Raw genomic sequence first — 21508 nt, forward strand, 5'->3', positions numbered from 1 at the left:
CTCACAAAAAGAATTTGGTGAGGATCCTCATTCTTTATTAAGGACTGGTTTCAAAAGTAATTTCACCACAAACGTTTTTTGTCATTTCAATAAGATTTTCTGTTCGGTACATGAAAACGGGCCAAAAAACCTTACCCAACATATCGGGCCTTAGCCCTTTTCACAGAAGGCAAACTTTTTCTCCGGTCAAAGTCGAGCTAGAAGGTAAAACTTAGAAGGATGATATTGAAAAAAAAAAGGTAAAGTACAAAAAACTACCTTAACTATTGGCGTTACGACACTTTCATACCTCATCTTTTAAAATTGACAATGTCATACCTCATCTTACGAATTTGTGTCAATGTCATACCTTCCGTTAGCTTGCCCGTTTATTTATCAGTTTAATGCTGATGTGCCCTGATCCGGGACACATTTTTTATTAAAAAATTATTAAAAACTAAAAAAAAATCATTTAATATTTTTTAAATATTAAAATAATAAAAAAAGTTATTTGAAAAAAAAAAAAAAAAAAAAACCAACATCACAACATCAGTCTTCCCCTTCCCCCCTTCTCTCTCTTCTCCCCATCTTCATCTTCTTCCCCCTTTCCGCAATTGCAACCCAGAAAAAAAAGAAGAGAAAAAAAAAAATCAATTTGTTTTCCCCGTTCCCCACCCCCTCTTCTCCCCGCACCCACTCTCCGCACCCAACCTCTCCACCTTCGCACCCACCCTTTGCACCCAACCTCGCACCCATTACCTGCAACCCATAAAAAAAAAAAAAAAAAAAAAACCCAGATCCGAACGAACTGGGTTTTGTTTTTTTTTTTTTTTTCTTTCTTCCTTCTCTCTTCTTCTTCTTGTTTTTCTTTTGCGCAGGGTAGGTGGGTATTTGGGGTGGGTTGGGGTGGGGGGGGGGGACGAGAGTTTCCCCTTTGTTTCGTTGTTTTTTTTTTCCTTAGGTTGGGTTGGGTTGGGGTTGGTTTTCTTTTTTTTTTTCTTTTTCTTTTTTTCTTCTTCTTCCTCCTCCTTCTTTTTGGGTTGCAGGGGGTTGGGTTTGTGGTGGGGGAAGGGGGGGTGAAATGGGTTTGGTTTGGGGTTTTTTTTTTTTTTTTTTTTTTCCTCTTCTTCTTCCTGGATTGCAGGAAGAACCAAAAAGGAGAGGTTTATTTTTTATTTTTTTATGTATTTTTTTTATGTATTTTAATATTCAAATAATATTAAATGATTTTTTTTGTTTTTAATAATATTTTATTAGTTTTTTAATAAAAAATGGGTCCCGAATCAAGCCACGTCATCATTTAACTGAGAAATAAACGGCCAAGCTAACGGAAGGTATGACATTGACACAAATTCGTAAGATGAGGTATGACATTGTCAAATTTAAAAGATGAGGTATGAAAATGTCGTAACATCAATAATTGAGGTAGTTTTTTGTACTTTACCCAAAAAAAAAAGTATGATACTTCTAAATTCACCTTAAAATTTCAAGATCATTACATTTTAGTACTTTACTCGAGACACAGAAGGAAAAAATAAAAAATAAAAAATAATAAAAAACTAGAAAACATCATTAAGCTTAACAAAGGTCAAAATTTATGAGTGCATGGAATTTAATAATTTGAGAGCCAAAGCTTCTTGTTCCTCTAAAGACATTGAGTCAGCAGTGAAACCCAGTTTCTTCTTACCTTCTTCTCTCTCACCTTCATCATCACTACCAAAGTATATCTTCGACTTTTTGCGGGGTCGATCCTCAGCTGGTTCTCCTTCTGAATCAGAAAGATTATCCTCCGAATCTTCTTCTGTGTTTCCTCTCTTCAACTTCATCTTATGCTTCAAACGTTTCTCACGTCGACGCTGGCGGTCTAGAACCTTGTCTTCCTTGTCCACCACCTTCATATCTTCCCTAAGCTTCTTATAATATTCGTTTTTCATGTCTGCAGCAAAAAATAAGATACGTCAGGACATGTTCTTCAGGATAGGAGTCAGAAAATTCATAAATCTATTTGTTTACCTCAATTGTTCATTTCGAAATTAGGGCGTCACCCCAAGTTTATGCTATGCTTGTAATATTTTCAGTTATTCTGGTTTATATTTGATGTAATTCTAGAATCACAATACATACCATGAATTTCATCAGGCAGACCACTGTTATTGATATCAGCCAGCCTTGCTAATGGCGGTAGCGTGTTGCCTTCCTCATCAAAGACGACTCTAGTCCCCACTGGCCTATGGATATTGATCTTTAACTTCTTTTTCTTCGAAACCCGAGTAGCCGGTCTACAAGGAAAAAAAAAAAGTGATTGAACTCAAATTTCGCCAACAGATTGGGAAACAAATGGCACATGATAAAAGAGTGCATTAAGGTAGTCAGCATGGCATTGGTAATACATCCAAAACTACCACAGCTGGAAAATATCATTTTAAGTTGGGAAGCACAGAAAACGGATTTATTACGAAATTGTCCATCCATTTGTGTATAATTTGCTTCTAATGTCAATCAGAATCTTGCAACTTAATCTTTAAGGTTAAATATCTATAAAATATAATAGACAAGCAACTTACATAATATCTCCGATTTTTCGTCCTTCCCCCTCTGCCTCATTTGCAGTAGCATTTCTTACAAGAGCGTCTTCCTCCCCTTCCTCTTCCATAAAATCACCAATATCGAGCTCCTCTTTTGGAAGCTCCAACCTATCCTCCTTGTCCCAACTTTCTGGTTCAACAAGGGGAGATAATTCAGGCACTTTCTTGGACTTGATTTTCTGGTTTGCAAAACGAATTTTAGGAGTCATTGGTAGACCCAGTGACTGCTGAAAATTCTTCAATTGGTAAATTCGTAACATCAAAAATCTCTCTGTCCTTCTGCTTTTGAATAGACTTCACGTATGTGATAAATGCCCTTTTAGCCAGACCCTGAAGTGGATCTGGGTACTTGACTAGCAAAGATGCCAACAATCCAGACACCTGGTTGCAGTTTATCCGGGTTAGCCTGAGAAATCAGTATAGCAGCTAATTTAGCGTGGCCCACAAATTAAAATGGAAACAATAAAACTAAGTGGACAGTGGATTCTCCTACTCCCACCCCCGTCCTCCTAAGACGAAAGAAAGAATATTAAACCTGGGTGGACTTAATAGGTATTTTTGCCTCTTTTAATTTCTCAAGCATTTTTACTTCTGAAGGCATCAGAAATAAAAGTGATTGCCCTTTAGATTGATAACGAGCAGTTCGTCCAACTCTGTGTATGTAAGATGCAACATCGTCTGGGCAGTCCACCTACACATGGGGGAAAATATCTTTAAAACTGAGACCATAGACAACAAATTTCTTTTCCTTATATTTGTTATAACATAATAAGAATATTTTTGGAGATGACAACCCACCTGAACAACCCAGTCAACTGCCTTGTTGAAATCAAGGCCCCTTGAAGCCACATCAGTTGAGAAGAGAACACAACGTTTTTCAGAAAACTGTGAGTACGTTCCCATTCGTCCCTCTTGCTTCATCTTACCATGAAGACACTTCAAGGGTATTCCAGGACGGAGCTTTTTAAATGCTTCATAGACAAACTTTACCTATTAAAAAATGCAATTCAACATCATCAACAGTCGTAAAAATGGAGGTGAAACATGCACCCCACCCCCAAATATGATCCTGTGCCAAATTGGTTTGGGATCAAAACAGTACCACCTGAGTAAGTGAAGAAATTTCTTTCTAGTAAATGACTCGCGCAACTTAGGAGAAAGCTATATTCTTTATATATGTATGTGTAAGTATGTCTATAACTAGAATTACTGATATGATCAACATTTCCATGCTGGCTTGTGAAGGGAAAACAGGGTGAGTTAACAAAAGACATAAACATAGACCTCAATGCAGAACCATTAATTCAAACTCCAAGGGCATATAAAAAGTCTGCATCTTTCATTCAAGATTGAAGTTTATTGAACTATTTAACTGATTCTGTTGGGCGCACTCTCTCATTTCAAGGGCTTAAGCTGGCCTCTATCAATCAGATGAACTCGATGTTGAATATATTATGCTGAAATTATTAGGCATGACAAACTGGCATCTGAGCTACATAGACATAATTCAGAGACAAAATTGCACCTGTTTGCGGGTTGATAGAAACACTAGAATTCTATAATTTAGATGTGTCTTTATGAAGCTCCACAATACGTCTAATTTTTTGTCAAGTGAAACGATGACTGCCGCCTGCTGCAAAAGAGTAGGAGTCGCTGTCACAGCCTTCTCATGCACACTGAGATATTCTGGATCCTTCAAACTGAGTCTTGCAAGATCTTTAACCGACTTTGTTTGAGTTGCTGAGAAGAGAAACGTTTGTCTTTTTTTAGGTAGCTGTGAAATGATTGCATTCAGTGTGTCCTTAAATCCGACATCAAGAATACGATCTGCCTCATCAAGGACCAAAACCTGAAGTTGTGAGCAATCAAAATTTGGGGTTTCATCCATGTGCTGAAGAAGCCGTCCTGGAGTGCAAACCAGTATGTTCAGGTCATTTACGTGCTCCTTCTCTTCTTCAACTTTGCGACCACCAATTAGAAGGCCAGCACTAAAGTTATGGTGCCTCCCAACCAATTTTAACACATCAAAAGTTTGGTCAGCTATCTCCCTTGTTGGAGATATTATGATGCTGCCTACCCCATCCTGAGGTCCCCATCTTTCTCTATACAATTTTTCCACAAGCTGAAATAAAAGAAATGATACAGCATCAGAAAAGGTTTCTTTTTGTTACCAAAGAAGAATGCCTATCACGCCTATCACTGACAAATGAAAGGAAAGTTTGCACAAATATATGTATGCACATATAAATGTCTCGATCATTAGCATGCTTAAGTGTGTAAACAGATACATATAAACTTAACCTAAACACATAACAACTCAGTTTCTTGTGGCACATTTGGTTTCAAATTCAACAAACTTAGTAGAAAAGAGGGAAAACCGAGGAAATTAACAATCATAATTGCGATAAGCATAACAGAAACTCAAGAAAAGTTCGCAGATCCAAATATGCAACAAACCAAGACCAAAAATTTTGTACCAACCAAAAATCAAAATTGTGAACAAATTTGAAGAAAATCCATTCACTTCCTCACAATTTCCAGCATCAATCATCTTCCTAAAGCACTTATTTTTCACACAGATCAAAAGCACTCATTTTTCAAACGGATCATCAAAAATTGTAAAACTACACGCACCCAATTAAATTCTTTACACACACTGTCTCCGCAACCAAACCAACCCCAAAACAAAGCACGCCCAACTTACCGGAATAACAAAAGCCAAAGTCTTTCCCGACCCGGTCTTGGCTGCGCCGAGAATATCTCTGCCACACAGCGCGTGGGGCAAAGAAGCCCTCTGAATATCTGTCATTTCAACGTACTTGCACTGGCGAAGGGCGTCCTTTGTCTTCTTAGAGACGGGCAGCTGCTCGAATCTGGTGGCGCCGGCGTAGGGAGAAAAGAGGGTGCCACCAAGACGGCCGACGGGGGCGTCGGAGGGCAAGGCGGGGAGAGACATGGGGTTAGAGCCACAATCGGGTTTCTGGGATTCGATCCATGAATTCAGAAGCTCGATTTCCTGGAGCTCCGAGAGGTCCTTTTGCTTACGGGAGCTCTTCGATTTGGGTTTTCTCATTGCGGCTGGATCCGGCTGCGTTGAAACTTTGGATTTCGGAGAGGGACGGATTCTTGTTTTAGGGTTTTAGGGTGACGTCCGTGAGGGGCGCTTTGGCAGCGACAAGGGTTTAAGGTGTTCTCTAACCGCGATATGGAAATTTGTAGTTTTTTTATTTACTTTTACCTATTTACTTTGGTTGGTGATCCCATCACGGCAATTCATCTTTTTTAGAGTTTTGGTACTGAGATGATTCTAAAAAAAGTTAGTATGAAAAAAAGTTTGGAGCTATTTTTTGTGTTTGAAAAACATTCAACTTCAGTTTTTTTTCACAGTTTTAGATGAAAAAAAAAGCCAAAAACAAGAAGCTGCAAAACCTAGTTTTGAAAAACCAGCTTTTTTCACATATGTTTTATATAAAAGTTTACCAAACACTATAATACTGATTTTTTTTTTCAAAAGCACTTTTACAAAAAAGTTTACCAAACACTCTGCTGCTTTATTTCACAGCTGCTTATTTTCACAGCACAGCAGTAGCAGCTTTTTTTTCAAAACACAGCAATACCAAACCAACCCTTAAAGATATATTAGCTTTTCGTGACTTTTATCCTATGGTTTACCAACATTAAAAATTAAATCTTATACGTGCTATGTGAAATATGAGCCTAAAACTCATTATCAATCATTACTATGTGGTGTTTAGCTAACCATGATAATTAGATCAGTGCATTTTGCTCTTCGATCCGCTCTCCGGACCACGTGGCCATATGGCCCACAAACACAAAAACATCCCTACCATACAAAACCCATCCAAGATTTTCCCCAAGCAACTGATCACCATATTCCTTGTCGTTAGATTAATTGGATTTAATTGGTTTAAGATAGAAATCTTAAAATGTAAACTAATCTAACAACAAAAATACCTTCTAAAAATTTGACATATCACTCCTCATCTAAGTTAATTGAACTTGAGATTTTTACATAGTATGTACTTACGACTCGTATATGAAAAGTTTCATTATATCATCCTCTCACACAATATCGTAATATTACTTGTATCATAGTGGTTTATGTGTTTGAATCTCCCTCACACAATATCACAATACCGCTTGTATGTAAGACAAGTATTTATTAAACATTTCCCACTGAAAACAAAATATTGACTAAGTGATCGCCTTGGATTAGAGAAAAACCGTATTTAAACTCTAAGATGAGTGATTTTCACACTCCCGTTGGTGTTATGTTTAAGAATCGATTGGAAGTCGCGTGGCCTTCGCTTTGGCAGATATATCTCTATGTCATTGAACTATCCAAGTGGCGCATTACGAGTGGCTTATATGATTTAAACGCATGGCAAAAATCCAGTTGGGTATAAGGTATATATATATACACAGAGGCAGGAGTCTCCGTCCCACTTATTTCACGCAAGTCTTCAACGGCCTTATCATCTCCTCCAATATCCATCGCCAGTCCTGCTGCAACTTCAGCAGACTGGTCTTCCGCTTGCGTGATCTCATCCAAAAATCCTCACAAATTCCACTTCCTCGCATCATTCAAAACCCATTTATTCTCTTCCATTAATCCCACTTACTATAGCAATAATCTCCGGGTTTCAATGCAAATTCAACCAATTTTCCCGTCATTGAATTGGACTTAAAGTTACAAAACTCCCCAGAAGAATGTCCAGCTCCAACGCTGGGTGCCGAGGACTTGAATGATTTCATATGTGGCTTGTTTCAGAATCCTCAGACGGAAGAATGCGCATACGATCACTACGAGAAAGCGCGAAAGAAGCCCGAATTCAGATCAAACAAATCGACAATGGAGCAGCTGATAAGGTACTTGATCCGTTCCAATAAATGGGGTTTGTTTATTTCGGATTTTGAGGATTTTAAGAATTATAAAATAGTGCCTGATGGTTATACTTGCTCTAGATTGGTCACTAGCTGCATTAGAGCTAGGAAGTTCAAAATTGTTAGGATTTTGCTTGATGTGTTTAGTGATCATGGAGATGAAGTTGCTGTCCCGGCTTTTGATTCGGCGATGAGAGGATATAATGAGCTTCATATGTTTAAAAGCACGATTTCCGTGTTTGAACGGATGGAATCCGATGGAATTACTGCGAATTCCGGATGCTATTGCCGGATCATGGAAGCTTATATGAAAAAGGGTGATTGCAGAAAAGTTAATGAATTGTTTGAAGAAATGAAAAGTAGGGAATTAGATTTGGTGCCTTTTTCAACTCAAATATACGGAATTTTATGTGAATCACTGTGCAAATTGGGACAGCCCTTTGAAGCTCTTGAGATTTTCCGAAGTGTGACGGAGAGAGGAGTTTATTTAGACTCTTCAAAGATTTACTCTGTGCTGATTTGTTCATTCGCAAGCATTGGAGAAGTAGGGATGGCTGAAGAGCTTTTTGAAGAAGGAGAGAGCAAGAAATTGTTGAAGGATCCGAGTTTGTTTTTAAAAATGATATCAATGTATGTGGAAGAAGGGTTGACAGAGAAGACTCTCGGAGTAGTTAAGGCGATGAAGGGTGCGAATATCAGGGTTTCTGACAATATATGCTGTGCGGTTGTTAGTGGCTTCTCTAGGAAAAATCGACTCCTGACTGCTGTTAAATTTTTCGAAGATTTGGTGTCGATGGGCTGCCAGCCAGGGCAAGTGACATACGCGTCCATCGTCAATGTCTATTGCCGCCTAGGGCTTAACTCAAAGGCAGAAATGGTTTTTGAGGAGATGGAGGAAAAGGGGTTTGGTAACTGTGTAGTGGCATATTCTAGCATGGTTGTGATGTATGGGAAAACAGGGAGGCCAAGAGATGCAATGAGGCTCATGGCGAAGATGAAAGAAAAGGGGTGTAAGCCGAACTTATGGATATACAATTCTTTGATGGATATGCATGGAAGGGACAAGAATTTGAGGCAGGTTTCGAAGATTTGGACGGAAATGAAGCGAAGGAAGGTAGCGCCGGATAAGGTAAGCTACACAACGGTTATAAGTGCTTACAACAAGGCAGGGGAGTTTGAAATGTGTATGAAATATTACCATGAGTTTAGGGTTCATGAGGGTGTTTTGGACAAGGCTTTGGCTGGAATGATGGTTGGGATTTTTTCGAAGACGGGCCGGATTGATGAGCTGGTGAAGCTTTTGAGAGATATGAAATCGGAAGGGACGGCGTTGGATGGGAGGCTTTACCGGTCAGCCTTGAATGCTTTGACAGATTCGGGGCTGGAAATGCAGGTAAAATGGCTGCAAGGTAGCTTTAAGATTACATAGATTATATCGATAGGCCTCTTAAATCTTGATTCGATTTCGAAAATTTTCATTGTATAACTGTACAGATCGAAATCGAATTCCAGCGTTATGCAGAGATGAGACTCACATGTGTTTGTGAGCCCTATCTCTGTTACAGAAGTGATAAAAATGTGGCATGTAAAATGTAGTAAGAGTAGCATTTTTGCCAAATATATGCACCAAATGAGTAGTGCTACATTTACCATTTATTTGTATCATCACTTAATAGAGGTAGGGTCTTCCAACATATGTGAGTCTCATCTCTATTAGAGAGATGATACAAATGATGGTACCACTAGATGATAAGAATAACATTTTTGGCACCAAATAATGTGGCTCTACACCATATAAATTATCACAACAAAATGCTATTCTTACCATCTCTCTAATAGAGATGAGACCCACATGTGATGGTGACTCCTACCTTTATTAGAGAGATAATATAAATAATAGTATAAATAGATGGTAAGTGTATCACTATTCTTACCACAATTATTAATCAAATTTCATGTACAGTCATATCGTTAATGGTTAAAATATATAACACCATCATTCATAATTCATGAAATAAATATATTTCAAAAAAACTTCTTTCTATTATTGGAAAACAAATTTATTGAAAAATAATAACATTGTATAATTAAGGTTACATATGAATGAATCAATACAAAATAGACACTCGTAAAAAAATAAAAATAAATAAAAATAAAATAAAATAAACTGAAAGAAATATTCGATATAGAGATTAAGTTACATTTTCATGTGTGGATACTCAATCTTGTGGCTCAAGTAAGTAAGAATTTAGTTGAGAGCACTGCAAATCCTTCTGACCTCTCCAGCTGAACCGGTGAGAGGATTAATGTCTCCCATTTTAATCATAGCGGTGATAAAATCAGCCTTAAAAGTTGCGGGCTTGGAACTGTACTCGGAGACGATGCTGTCTGTGGAACCTCCACTAAAAAGAACTTGATCCGATTCAAGAAGACCCTTTTTCTGAATCAAATTCTTGTAGTAATTGTTGTCGAATGAGTTCGGTGTCACCAACTCGAGCGGTGCCAAATTTGCATCGCCGTTGTTCGCGTCAGCTGGACAACGACGTTTGCGAGTAGTGGCAAAGTTAGAATCGATGTCACTTGCATTGTTGTAAATCCTGCCACGGAATGTAACGCAACGAGCCTGTCCAATTGTATGTGCACCTGACAGTGCAACCAAATCTCTCGCGTTGAGGCCTAAGTCGCCAAATCGCTCTCTAAGGCGGTCAAGGCTGTCTGTGAAAAGTGGAAGTGAACTTTCAGCTAGGCTTTGGCTTGCTGTGGTGGAATCTCTTCTTCCAAGTTTCACCGTCCAAGATGGACCGCTCACGGCAACAGATGCATCCCGAGCGGCGATGGCGAGAATATCTGCGCAAGATACAACACCAGGGCAGACCTTCTCCACTTCAGCTTTTGCTTTATCTATGACTTCAAAGCCTCTCACAGAACCGTTATTTTGAAATGCATCCTTTTCACTTGTGATAGAAGGAGCGTCATCAAGTAAGATTGATGCATCACAACCCTACAGATACAATTCATATATTCATCAACAGCTAAGACACTCAATATTGCGCTACAATTTATAATTATATTTCACGAATAAGGTTAAAGTTTTATTAAAAACAGCATGAAATGAGAACACCTACCCTAAAAATACATTGTGTATATATATATATATATATGTATATGTATATGTATGCATGTATGTATGTATGTATATATGTCAAGTAATTAGTACCTGGACAAAGCAATCATGGAAATGGAGGCGGATTAGGGATGCGGCCATTCGCCTTTCACTGGAAACAGCTGTTCTTACGGCATTTTTTATAGTGGTAAGAGCGTTTGGACAGGTTTTGTCATAAAATGTAGAAGATAATTGTGCCTCGCTTGTTGTGCTCATGAAAACCAACATCACGAGTGCAACAGCCGCGACATTTCCATGGCCGGAAAAGAAAGGGAAAGACATCTTCATCGAGCTTAATTGAACTTAATCAATACAAGTAAGAAGCCACTAAATGAAAATATTTGAAGTGATGAACTGAATAAAGAATGAGATTGAATATTGAAGAAGTTGATGACGATTAAGCTTGTATGTCTTGTCTATATATAGTGCAGTTTCGTACGTACTCAAGCTGCTTTCCTTTGTCCAGGTCGCTATTTCGTGCGAACGCGTACGTCGCCTTCAAAATATACAAGAAAGGTATTCGTTTTTAATGGATTGTGGTTTGAAGTTTCTCTTGTTACTCTTAGTATTACTAGTCAAAGGATGAAAAGTCGTCGTGTAATTAGTCTTATTTTACAGCTAGGTAATCTCTGTCCTACTGCAAAATTGCATGGGTAATTAGAAATGTTAATATAAAACGGTTGACGTGCGACTTTTGTGACCTCCATGCATGCATGCAATTGGTCATTATATATGTAAAAGGTAGGTGCACTTTGTAGTTTCTCGGATTTGTTCTCTCTCTAGATGGATTCATAATTCTTACTTCATGCTCATAGGGTCATAGCAGCCCACGCTTTTCGTTGTCCCAGAACATGAAATTTTGATTAAGACAAGACAAAATTAATTAAGGCCAAGTTTATGAGTAATCTTTTGTAGTGTAGACAAGAGGTGGCCTTGGCTTAACACGTCTAAGAGATATAATTAACCCACCAATTCTTATTTCTTTTTCATATTACATTATGTACTATTACGAGTTACAACCTAAAACTTAAAAATTTAAAGGGTGCTTTAGATTTAATTTGGCCCTTACAATTCATGATTCCTAGATAAAAACTCATCTACATATAAACGTCCAATAAAAACCCAAATTTAAAATCTGCAGCCACATCGGAACACTATTGACCTACTAATACAATTTATTTACACCCATGCCACTTTCCAAATCCATAAATTTATTCGAAATTAAAAGTTGTAGAAGAAGTGAAATAAAATATATAAACTGTTGTATTGCATTAATTGTATCCATATCATACCAAAAATTTACCCCATATATATTGCATTAATTGGGAAGTAAATTAATTTGTTCCAATTATTAAAAAAAATTATACTAAATCCGTATTATATATTTTGAATCAAATAAAACTTCTCTAACTTGTAGGTAAATTATTTTTCATGTATTGTTACATATATTAGGCACATTTTATTGTTGTAAACCCACTCCCCTGGGCAATGTGGGATGTTACAATCCACCCCCCTTAGGGGTCCGACGTCCTCGTCAACACACTTCCGCCCAGGGATTGGCTCTGATACCAAATTGTCACATCCCGGCCCGAGCCCCCACCACATCCCAGACTCGACTCCGCCGTAGCACATTATTGTCCACTTTGGGCCCCAACCACGTCCTCACGATTTTGATTCTGGGAACTTACGTGCAACTTCCCAGTGGGTCATCCATCATGGGATTACTCTTGCACGAACTCGCTTAACTTTGGAGTTCCGATAGATCTGATGCCAGTGAGCTCCCAAAAGGCCTCGTGCTAGGTAGAGATGAGAATATACATATAAGGCTTACAGATCCATTCCCTAGGCGATGTGGGATGTTACATTAGCCTATTAGGGGTGTTTTTTGGTAAAAATATATATAGTAATATGTATATGATTGTTTGTAGATAAAAGATAAAATCAAAAGCATGATCTAATTCCTAAGTTTATGCAATAGTTTGTTGTTGGTATACAATATTTTGCATAATTGAAATGAACATTTCAAATAGTAGGTAGGTAAATTAATATGGTCTAATTATATAAATACACACACACACACACACACACACACACATATATATATACACACACATACCCACATTTTGAATCAAATAACATTTTTGTACATGGTAGGTAAATTACTTTTTATTTTTTTTATATATTATTACATATATTAGGTTTTTTTTTTTTTATGGTAAAAATATATATATGAACTCATAATGCCATATACATAGAATTAAGCCAAAAATTGTCATATTTGATATTAATATGCAATGAATTTTTTAACATTAATGTCTTATTTTTCTTTTTGCAAAATCATTAACTCTCTCCTTACAATCTGTATAGAATTAATTGTGCGCATCAACTATGCAATAGGGGTATATTGGGCATCTAAAAAAATGTAAAATGTGTAAAGTAATATGTAATTAATGAATTCATTTAGGTGGATCCTAGTCATTGGATTTTTTTTTGAGTAAAAAAAATTATGTCTGGTTTTATATGGAAAAAATTGAATTTGAGGGGTTAAAGTCATATTTTCAGAAATTTAAATGATTAGTTTAAGCTGTAATGTATGGAAAAGCTTTTAGAATTAAGCACATCGGTGATTTTAACAATTTCTAACAAATCATGCATAACTGGCAACCAATTAAGTACTAATTGTGGAGTGAGTGAGCCTTCAAACAAAAGTAATCATATGTTCGCTTAAAAGCAATGCTGAGTAGGTCAATTTTTTTTACCAAAGTTACAAACTATGTTGATGAGTCACCAATAGAAAATAATTAAACACGTTAATCAATATTTAAATAATAATTCAATTGTCAATAACTACGTCATATAATTTACAAAATGTAATCTAAATAGTTGATCTCCTTAGTCTTACCGGTTCACACCTAATGAAGATGAAGTAACTCTGCTCTCTGATGAGGCTTCTGAACTTGTATAAATGGTCAACTATGAAACAAATAGATATGTATTTACTGAGACAACATTAAGCTTTCTAATGTAACATTAAGTAGGATATGGTCAAACATTTCAACTTATTAGTATACTTGTCGCTTTCTGACTTTTCATGCCTGCAGTCTTTTGTTTTCGAAATAAATATATTTATTAGACATTAAAATAAGAGAAGCTAAGAAACTGCATATGCATTAAGCTTTGTCCAGGTCTATAATTATTATTGGACCAATTCTCTAAAAATCAAGTAGTCAAGCATGCGATTTGTGAGCTGCACACCACAAAGTCAATCCACAAATTTAGAAGAGAGGAAAGCGATAGATTATGAGATTAACTAACTTTTTAATTAATATGATTCTCAATTTTTAGGTGTTACATATCCATATCAAATGCAAGGAAGTCAAAAAATAGAAAATTTTGATTGGAAAATGATTATCAATCTCCCTTTATCGTCATGCACTTCTTTACTTTGTTTTTGTCACTTAATTCACTCATTCCTTAATTTACTGCATTGATTCAATTATGTGGTGAAAAATAAGAAAAGGAGTGCGGGAACAAAATGGGTCTAAAAAATAACAACTTTTCATTTCAGTTCTTATTTCAGGTAAGTAAACACACCATAAAATATGAAGAAACTAAATTTATTATAGAAAAATCAAATGTGCTACGTCCACATGCAACGAATGATCACAAGCAACGAATGATCACAAGAAACACTGTCACGGTGATTCAGTGGCTCCACCAAATAACTCACTTAATAATTATTCGTATTATTGGAAGAAACTATGCATTAAGAGAGGTGTATTCGATTGAGAAATTATGTTTTCAATTGAGATTTTGAGAGATTTTAATTCTTTTAATGAATATATTGGTATTCAAACAAGATTTTAAGTGATTTATGAAATTCAAAGTGTATTCTATCAAAATTTTAAGATAGTTTAAAAAAATCCTTAGAAATCTGGTCTATTCAATTAGGATTTTAAAACCATCTTCAAATGATATGTCAAATATGCCAAATAGGATTAAAAGACATTCAAGTGTTCTCCAATGGATATGTCAAATATGATGTGGCAAGTTGGGATCATTTGACTCCTTACTTTCTAGCTGTCTTTTTTGACATGCAAACAAAGAAGGAGTCAAATATTTTTAATTTAATTTTTTAATTCATGGGTCCCAAACAACCAATAGAATAAAAACTAAAATTAATTTTAATTATTTTTTAATAGTTAATGTAACTCTGAGCCCAATAAAATAATAATATACATATTTGATGTCACATCCCGGGCTCGACTCCACAGTAGCACAATATTGTCCGCTTTGGGCCCCGACCAAGCCCTCAAGGTTTTGTTTCTGGGAACTCACACAAGAACTTCCCAATGGGTCACCTATCCTAGGAATGCTCTCGCTTTGTACTCGCTTAACTTCAAAGTTCCGATGGAACCCAAAGCCAGTGAGCTCCCAAAAGGCCTTGTGCTAGGTAAAGATGGGAATATACATATAAGGATCACTCCCTTGGGCGATGTGGGATCTAACAATCCACCCCCTTAGGGGCCCGACGTCCTCATCGGCACACACGCGGCCAGGGTTAGGCTCTGATACCAAATTGTCACATCCCAGCCCAGGCCCCCACCACATCCCAGGCTCGACTCCACCGTAGCATGATATTGTCCGCTTTGGGCCCCGACCACGCCTCACGGTTTTGTTTTTGGGAACTCACACGAGAACTTCTCAGTGGGTCACCCATCCTGGGAATGTTCTCGCCCCGTACTCGCTTAACTTCAAAGTTCCGATGGAACTCGAAGCCAGTGAGCTCCCAAAAGGTCTCGTGCTAGGTAGAGATGAGAATTTACATATAAGGATCACTCCCCTGGGTGATGTGGGATCTAACAATGGTCGTGCAAATGTGGTGGTTCTGACAAATTTCACAAATGTAGGATCACCTTTGGGTGTTGTTTAATTAGTACTTGTCCAGTCAGACCGCACTTTGACTATTTATGCTTTGATTGTGTACTTCACACTTAATCTCGCACTAACACCTTATTTTAGCCAATACTTTTAGTAGTTTGGTTTTTATTTATTCGTATTTCCCTATATCATTTTGCTTCCACACTGTGCACATGGTTACGTCTCTTTCACGTCATGGCTAGCACGCCCTGATTTAGGTCGGTGTGTGTCATTTGACGCATCCATTGGAAAAAATGATGAACTAATCAGCCATCAAATATAATTTTGACATATTATTTTTGACATCTCCTTTGGAAATGCTCTAAAGAAGTTTATAACATTCTACCTGTATTCAATTACTAATTTTGACATATTATTTTTGGAGTAAATTGTAGCAATGATCCCTCAACTTTAACTCAATTGGAGCAATGGTCCCTCAACTAAAAATCCATTACCATTGGTTCCTTAACTCATCAAAACGTGCAGCTATAGTCCTTCAACAAAAAATCCATTACAAATGGTCCCTCAACTTTAATCCAATTGGAGAAATAGTCCCTTAACTTTAACCCAATTGTACCAATGGTCTTTCAACATAACTCATTTTAACAAAATTCTGACAAAGTTGACTAAAATGACCATAGCTACATGTTTTGATGAGTTGAGGGACCAATGGTAATGGATTTTTAGTTGAGAGACCATTGCTCCAATTTGATTAAAGTAGTTGAGGGACCATTGTTGCAATTCACTCTTATTTTTTTATATCTCAATTGGAGATGCTCTAAAGAAGTTTATAACATTCTACCTCTATTCAATTGTGAATTGATTTTACATAATTACAAAAAGTTAAAGAATTAGAAAGAATTGCAGAGTTTTCGTAGCATATTTTAAACATTCATAAATCTCACATCTTCTTATGAAATTTCAAGAGAATTAAATCAAAATTCTAGAATTTCTACAAATTAATTAAACTCCATCAAAATTCATGGATTTATAAATTCACTCAAATTACAACAGATCAAAAGGTCCCCAAAATTAAATAGAAAACAAATCCAGATTTTTTTCATAAAAAACATGATCATGATCACAATCCAAAGGCACACGACATTGCAGTCAGAGCCGTGGTGAAAATTGGCCACAGACGACTGCTTCTAGACCAATCATCGGCACCACTGGCTGGGTGATTAGATTCACTGCAATCGTCATTAGCACCACTGAAGCATCGGGGCCTTGTTATTTTAGCCTCACCTCCCTCCGTTACAAAGGTACTGTAAGTTTTTCCGCTGCTGAACAAAACGCACCAGAAATATGGAGCTCCACCATCACTGCCACTCGCAGCAGCTCCCACTTAAGTGTGGTTCTTAGCTTAGAGAATGTCCAAGACCTTGCTGTTTTCAATCAAGATTTTCGAAAATGCTTCGTCAGCGTGGACATATTTAGACTGGCAGCCAATTAAACTACCGGTGATTGGAGCGAGGGTTGAGGTTTGAACACCACGGTTGGGAGCAAATGTTTCGGCAAATGCAGAATCAGGAGGCTTCTTGGCGTCGGGCCCTCCTACAGCATCGCAGTCACCTTGGTACGCTTTTATGTACTGCAGGGCAATGCACGCCAAACCCTGGTTGTCGTAGAGGGATGATGCTTTGTGTGCAGTCCTGTTGCACCAAATGAGTAGTGCTACATTTACCATTTATTCGTATCATCTCTTTAATAGAGGTAGGGTCTTCTAACACATGTGGGTTTCATCTCAATTAGAGAGATGATATAAAAGATGATACAACTAGATGATAAGAATAACATTTTTAGCACCAAATAATGTGGCTCTACACCATATAAATTATCACAACAAAATGCTATTCTTACCATCTCTTTAATAGAGAAGGAACCCACATGTGATGGTGACCCCTACCTCTATTAGAGAGATGATACAAATAATAGTATAAATAGGTGGTAAGTGTATCACTACTCTTATCACAATTATTAATCAAATTTCATGTACAGTTATATCGTTAATAGTTAAAATATATAGCGCCATCGATCATTCATAATTCATGAAATAAATATATTTCAAAATAACCGTTGGTAATCGACAATATAAACATCTGACTTCATTCTATTATTGGAAAACAAATTTATTGAAAAAGAATACACTATATAATTAAGGTTACATATGAATGAATCAATACAACATAGACACTCGTTAAAAAAAAAAAAAAAAAAAAAAAAAAAAAACTGAAAGAAATTTTCGATATAGAGATTAAGTTACATTGTCATGTATGGATACTCAATCTTGTGGCTCAAGTAAGTAAGAATTTAGTTGAGAGCACTGCAAATCCTTCTGACCTCTCCAGCTGAACCGGTGAGAGGATTAATGTCTCCCATTTTAATCATAGCGGTGATAAAATCAGCCTTAAAAGTTGCGGGCTTGGAACTGTACTCGGAGACGATGCTGTCTGTGGAACCTCCACTAAAAAGAACTTGATCCGATTCAAGAAGACCCTTCTTCTGAATCAAATTCTTGTAGTAATTGTTGTCGAATGAGTTCGGTGTCACCAACTCGAGCGGTGCCAAATTTGCATCGCCGTTGTTTGCGTCAGCTGGACAACGACGTTTGCGAGTAGTGGCAAAGTTAGAATCGATGTCACTTGCATTGTTGTAAATCCTGCCACGGAATGTAACGCAACGAGCCTGTCCAATTGTATGTGCACCTGACAGTGCAACCAAATCTCTCGCGTTGAGGCCTAAGTCGCCAAATCGCTCTTTAAGGCGGTCAAGGCTGTCCGTGAAAAGTGGAAGTGAACTTTCAGCTAGGCTTTGGCTTGCCGTGGTGGAATCTCTTCTTCCAAGTTTCACCGTCCAAGATGGACCGCTCACGGCAACGGATGCATCCCGAGCGGCGACAGCGAGAATATCTGCGCAAGATACGACACCAGGGCAGACCTTCTCCACTTCAGCTTTTGCTTTGTCTATGACTTCAAAGCCTCTCACAGAACCGTTGTTTTGCAATGCGCCCTTTTCACTTGTGATAGAAGGAGCGTCATCAAGTAAGATTGATGCATCACAACCCTACAAATACAATTCATATATTCATAAAAAACTAAGACACTCAATATTGCGCTACAATTTATATTATATTTTACGAAAAAAGTTAAAGTTTTGTTAAAAACAACATGAAATGAGAACACCTGCCCTAAAAATACATTGTATATATATGTATATATGTCAAGTAACTAGTACCTGGACAAAGCAATCATGGAAATGGAGGCGGATTAGGGACGCGGCCATCCGCCTTTCACTTGAAACAGCTGTTCTTACGGCATTTTTGATAGTGATAAGAGCGTTTGGACAGGTTTTGTCATAAAATGTAGAAGATAATTGCGCTTCACTTGTTGCGCTCATGAAAACCAACATCACGAGTGCAACAGCCATGACATTTCCATGACCGGAAAAGAAAGGGAAAGACATCCTCATCGAGCTTAATTGAACTTAATCGATACAAGTAAGAAGCCACTAAATGAAAATATTTGAAGTGATGAACTGAATAAAGAATGAGAATGAATATTGAAGAAGTTGATGAAGATTAAGCTGGTATGTCTTGTCTATATATAGGGCAGTTTCGTACGTACTCAAGCTGCTTTGGTTTGTCCAGGTCGCTATTTCCTGCAAACTCGTACGTCGTCTTTGTAGCTGTAGTAGTACCAATTCTGATTTGGTTGGCAAAATATATAAGAAAGGTATTCGTCTTTAATAGATTGTGGTTTGAAGTTTCTCTTGTTACTCTTAATATTACTAGTCAAAGGATGAAAATTCGTCGTGTAAGTAATCTTATTTTACAGCTAGGTAATCTCTGTCCTGTTGCAAAATTGCATGGGTAATTAGAAATGTTAATATAAAACGGTTGACGTGCGACCTTTTTTGACCTCCATGCATGCATGCAATTGGGCAATATATATGTAAAATGTAGGTGCACTTTGTAGTTTCTCGGATTTGTTCTCTCTCTAGATGGATTCATAATTCTTACTTCATGCTCATAGAGTCATCGCAGCCCACGTTTTTAGTTGTTCCAAAACATGAAATTTTGATTAAGACTAGACAAACTTAATTAATTAAGGGCAAGTTTATGAGTAATCTTTTGTAGTGTATACAAGAGGTGGCTTTGGCTTAACATGTCTAAGGAATATAACCCACCAATTCTTATTTCTTTTCATATTACATTATTACTAAGCTATTACGAGTTACAACCCAAAACTTAAAAATTTAAATGATTAGTTTAAGCTGTAATGTATGGAAAAGCTTTTAGAATTAAGCACATCGGTGATTTTAACAGTTTCTAACAAATCATGCATAACTGGCAACTAATTAAGTACTAATTGTGAAGCGAGTGAGCCTTCATATAAAAGTAATCATATGTTCACTTAAAAGCAATGCTAAGTAGGTCAACTTTTTTTACCAAAGTTACAACTATGTTGATGAGTCACCAATAGAAAATAATTAAGCTCGTTAATCAATATTTAAGTAATAATGCAATCGTCAATAACTACGTCATATAATTTACAAAATGTAATCTAAATAGTTGATCTCCTTAGTGTTACCGGTTCACACCTAATGAAGATGAAGTAGCTCTGCTCTTCGATGAGGCTTCTGAACTTATATAAATGGTCAACTATGAAACAAATAGATATGTATTTAAGCTTTCTAATGTAGGACATTAACGAGGATATGGTCAAACATTTCAACTTATTAGTATACTGTCGCTTTCTGACTTTTGATGCCTGCAGTCTTTTGTTTTCGAAATAAATATATTTATAAGACACTAAAATAAGAGAAGCTAAGAAACTGCATATGCATTAAGCTTTGTCCAGGTCTATAATTATTTTTGGACCAATTCTCTAAAAAACATGTAGTCAAGCATGCGATTTGTGAGCTGCACACAGTCAATCCACAAATTTAGAAGAGAGGAAAGAGATAGATTATGAGACTAACTGACTTTTTAATTAATATTATTCTCAATATTTTAGGTGCTACATATCCATATCAAATGCAAGGAAGTGAAAAAATAGAAAATTTTGATTGGAAAATGATTATCAATCTCCTTTTGTCGTCATGCACTTCTTTACTTTGTTTTTGTCACTTAATTCACTCATTCCTTAATTTACTGCATTGATTCAATTATGTGGTGAAAATAAAAAAAGAAGTGCGAGAACAAAACGGGTCTGAAAAGTAACAACTTTCCATTTCAGTTCTTATTTCAGGTAAGTAAACATACCATAAAATATGAAGAAACTAATTTTGTTATAAAAAAAGTCAAATGTGCTACATCCACATGCAACGAATGATCACGAGAGACACTGACAAGGTGATTCGGTGGCTCCACCAAATAACTCACATAATAGTTATTTGTATTATTGGAAGAAACTATGCATTAAGAGAGGTGTATTCGATTGAGAAATTATGTTTTCAATTGTGATTTTGAGAGATTTTAATTCTTTTAATATATATGGGTATTCAAACAAGATTTTAAGTGATTTATGAAATTCAAAGTGTATTCTATCAGAATTTTAAGATAGTTTAAAAAACATCCTTAGAAATCCGATCTATTCAATTAGAATTTTAAGACCATCTTTAAATGAGATGTCAAATATGCCAAATAAGATTAAAAGACATTCAAGTGTTCTCCAATGGATATGCCAAATATGATGTGGCAATTCAGTAATTTGACTTCTTACTTTCTAGTTGTCTTTTTTGACAACAAACAAAGAATGAGTCAAATATTTTTAAGTTAATGTAACTCTGAGCCCAATAAAATAATAAAATACATATTTGACACATTCATTGGAAATGAAGAGGATTTAACACTTGTATTGAATTTGCCACATCAATCATCAAATAATTTTGACATATTATTTTTGACATCCCCTTTGGAGATGTTCTAAAGAAGTTTATAACATTCTATTGTATT

At 36.6% G+C, this 21508-nt stretch overlaps 5 protein-coding genes across 5 annotated transcripts; 1 reads left to right on the top strand and 4 right to left on the bottom strand.

Moving 5' to 3' along the window:
* Positions 1-1426: 1426 nt before the first annotated feature.
* On the bottom strand, positions 1427-5764 carry LOC125472006 (DEAD-box ATP-dependent RNA helicase 32-like). The gene is given in 8 exon segments (XM_048573030.1): positions 1427-1915; positions 2104-2258; positions 2544-2788; positions 2790-2970; positions 3110-3255; positions 3363-3554; positions 4090-4686; positions 5269-5764. Coding segments are annotated over 8 exon segments (2226 nt in total). The 5' UTR covers positions 5638-5764; the 3' UTR covers positions 1427-1574.
* A 1317-nt stretch (positions 5765-7081) lies between these two features.
* On the top strand, positions 7082-9121 carry LOC125472051 (pentatricopeptide repeat-containing protein At5g13770, chloroplastic-like). The gene is made up of 2 exons (XM_048573096.1): positions 7082-7454; positions 7551-9121. The coding sequence occupies exons 1-2, from the start codon at positions 7438-7440 to the stop codon at positions 8896-8898; spliced, it is 1365 nt and encodes a 454-aa protein (XP_048429053.1). The 5' UTR covers positions 7082-7437; the 3' UTR covers positions 8899-9121.
* A 506-nt stretch (positions 9122-9627) lies between these two features.
* LOC125472052 (lignin-forming anionic peroxidase-like) lies at positions 9628-11032 on the bottom strand. Its single transcript, XM_048573097.1, has 2 exons — positions 10687-11032; positions 9628-10470 (listed from the first exon to the last, which is right to left on the bottom strand). The coding sequence occupies exons 1-2, from the start codon at positions 10918-10920 to the stop codon at positions 9718-9720; spliced, it is 987 nt and encodes a 328-aa protein (XP_048429054.1). The 5' UTR covers positions 10921-11032; the 3' UTR covers positions 9628-9717.
* Positions 11033-16633: 5601 nt separating this feature from the next.
* On the bottom strand, positions 16634-17239 carry LOC125471932. The gene is given in 1 exon segment (XM_048572908.1): positions 16634-17239. A coding segment is annotated over 1 exon segment (606 nt).
* A 527-nt stretch (positions 17240-17766) lies between these two features.
* Positions 17767-19133, bottom strand: LOC125472063 (lignin-forming anionic peroxidase-like). Its single transcript, XM_048573116.1, has 2 exons — positions 18787-19133; positions 17767-18615 (listed from the first exon to the last, which is right to left on the bottom strand). The coding sequence occupies exons 1-2, from the start codon at positions 19018-19020 to the stop codon at positions 17863-17865; spliced, it is 987 nt and encodes a 328-aa protein (XP_048429073.1). The 5' UTR covers positions 19021-19133; the 3' UTR covers positions 17767-17862.
* Between the last annotated feature and the right edge of the window lie 2375 nt (positions 19134-21508).

The sequence above is a fragment of a genome, unplaced genomic scaffold (assembly GCF_019419815.1).
Source record: "Pyrus x bretschneideri cultivar Hongxiangsu unplaced genomic scaffold, Pyrus_bretschneideri_v1 Contig63, whole genome shotgun sequence".
Taxonomy (NCBI): Eukaryota; Viridiplantae; Streptophyta; class Magnoliopsida; order Rosales; family Rosaceae; genus Pyrus; species Pyrus x bretschneideri.